Below are 2,500 nucleotides of genomic sequence, written 5' to 3' on the forward strand. Positions count from 1 at the left end.
AGAGTTAGAGAGTGTGAAACTGAGAGAGAGAGAAGGTGTGTGAAAGAGAGAGAGAGAGTGTGAAAGTGAGAGAGAGTGTGTGTGAAATTGAGAGAGAGTGTGTAAAAGTGAGAGAGAGAGAGTGTGTGTGTGTGAAAGTGAGAGAGAGAGAGTTAGAGAGTGTGAAACTGAGAGAGAGAGAGTGTGTGAAAGTGAGAGAGTTAGAGAGTGTGAAACTGAGAGAGAGAGAGTGTGTGAAAGTGAGAGAGAGAGAGAGTTAGAGAGTGTGAAACTGAGAGAGAGTGTGTGTGTGAAAGTGAGAGAGAGAGAGAGTGTGTGAAAGTGAGAGAGTGTGTGTGAAAGTGAGAGAGAGAGAGAGTGTGTGTGTGAAAGTGAGAGAGAGAGAGATAGAGAGAGAGAGTGAAAGTGAGAGGGAGAGAGTGTGTGTGAAAGTGAGAGAGAGTGTGTAAAAGTGAGAGAGAGAGAGAGAGAGTGTGTGTGTGAAAGTGAGAGAGAGAAAGAGTGTGAAAGTGAGAGAGTGTGTGTGAAAGTGAGAGAGAGAGTGTGTAAAAGTGAGAGAGAGAGTGTGTGTGTGAAAGTGAGAGAGAGAGAGTGTGTGTGAAAGTGAAAGAGAGGGAGAGTGTGTGAAAGTGAGAGAGAGTGTGTGTGAAAGTGAGAGAGAGCGAGGGTGTGAAAGTGAGAGAGAGAGCGTGTGAAAGTGAGAGAGAGATTGTGTGTGAAAGTGAGAGAGAGAGAGAGTGAGAAAGAAAGAGAGAGTGATAGTGAGAGAGAGAGAGAGTGTGAAAATGAGAGAGAGAGAGAGTGTGTGTGAGTGTGTGTGTGTGAAAGTGAGAGAGATAGAAAGTGAGAAAGAAAGAGAGAGTGATAGTGAGAGAGAGAGAGTGTGTGAAAATGAGAGAGAGAGAGAGTGAAAGTGAGAGAGAAAGAGAGTGAAAGTGAGAGAGAGAGAGTGAAAGTGAGAGAGAGAGAGAAAGGGAAAGAGAGAGAGTGAGAGAGAGAGAGATAGAAAGTGAGTGAGAGAGAGAGAGAGAAAGTGAGAGAGAGAGAGAGAGAGAGAGAGAGAAAGAGAGCGAGAGAGAGAGAGAGAGAAAGTGAGAGAGAGGGAGAGAGAGATAGAGATAGAGAGAGAGAGAGAGAGAGAGAGAGAGAGAGAGGGTGGGGGGAGAGAGAGAGATTAACAGGTTCTTGGTACCACTGCTGAACACCAATTTGTCAGGGTTGTGTTAACTTAAACTACCGGTCTGGTTGCACTCTTTATTTGAGATGAATGTTAATGGTACCGTAGCGTAGACGGAGGTTACAGCGGCTGGGTTATCCAGAAGTAGAGGCCCGGGCACGGAAAGGTGGAGGGCCCCCCGGAAGGAGGCAGCGTCCGAGCGGGATCGTGACTCGAAGTAGAGTGATTATACAGGTCAAGGTGGTAGTCAGAGGTCATGTAGGCGTGGCTCAGGTCAGTACGGTGGTTACGCTTTGGGCACGCCGCCCTCATTGGTCACTACTGCTAGTTAGAGGGCGTGACTTTAAAGACATCTGACCACTCTGAAACCGCTCGGCACAAGCATCCACCCGTCGCCCTCGACGGAGCAGTAATTTGGACCTGCTGTGGTCTGGCAGGGGACTAAGATGAGGGAGTAAGAGCTGCAGTCTCTTCTCCAGATGGGAATCACTGAATGCCTGACGCAGAGCGAGTGTGTCGCTATGTGGCGGTGCGGAACCTTCGCGGCGCTGGACCCATACAGCTTCCTCCTGATCGCGTCCTGCGCCGTGTGCTCCTGTCGTCGGCCGGTTCTTGGTGTTTGTCCTGGCAGGCAGCGTCCCTTCTCGCGTTGCTGCGCTGACATTTTCTGAAACGAGTACACCCAGGGTAGAGACAGGAGGGCGAACAGGGGTGGGGGTCGTGGGACAATAAGGGCCGCATGTGATATATAATCAAATATATTGCTGTGAGACTAATATTCAAGATTTCATATTGAATTTTCAATTGTTATAATATTTTTTTTTCTTTAATAATTCAACCATCAAAAGCTAAACAGGTGAACATGCTTAGGAGACAATTACAATAGTCCGCAAAGACTTGCCTGAGTTGCAATTGTCTCAGGATAGATAGAGGTAAATGTTGTCGGGTCTGCAAAGACACTCTTAAACGACAAAAATTCCTTATATAAAAGAAAAAGGCGGAGGTCAACAGTGTGATGTGCAATTGTACATACAACATACATCTGACTATATGAAATACATGTTAGTCTTTCATATTTCATAGAATTTGTCTATCACGGACACCATCAGCAATTAGAGGCAAAGCTATAACGACAGCATACGGCATGATAAGACGTAATGCAATGCAAAGATACAAGGTAGGCGTAAGTCGATTGCTAATCTGAAACAGTATGCTTATAATTCTTGTGCGATTAACGTGGTTTAAATAGAGAGAGACAATGTGCCTATGTGGCTGCACCGAGTGGTGAGTAAGTGAGTTAGTTATAAAATGAATGCGTCGGGG

General features: G+C 46.2%; 2 protein-coding genes across 3 annotated transcripts in view; one reads left to right on the forward strand and one right to left on the reverse strand.

The window, feature by feature from the left end:
• Positions 1-2,500, forward strand: part of LOC125045508 — a 327,557-nt gene that overhangs the window by 224,864 nt on the left and 100,193 nt on the right. The gene's annotated exons all lie outside the window — the stretch shown is intronic.
• The window catches only part of LOC125045509, an 8,981-nt gene continuing 7,739 nt past the window's right edge, over positions 1,259-2,500 (reverse strand). Inside the window, exon 3 of the mRNA XM_047642805.1 lies at positions 1,259-1,844. Coding sequence (XP_047498761.1) covers positions 1,486-1,844 — 359 coding nt within the window. The 3' untranslated portion in view covers positions 1,259-1,485. The remainder of the gene's footprint in view (positions 1,845-2,500) is intronic.

Source organism: Penaeus chinensis, chromosome 37, assembly GCF_019202785.1.
Source record: "Penaeus chinensis breed Huanghai No. 1 chromosome 37, ASM1920278v2, whole genome shotgun sequence".
NCBI lineage: Eukaryota > Metazoa > Arthropoda > Malacostraca > Decapoda > Penaeidae > Penaeus > Penaeus chinensis.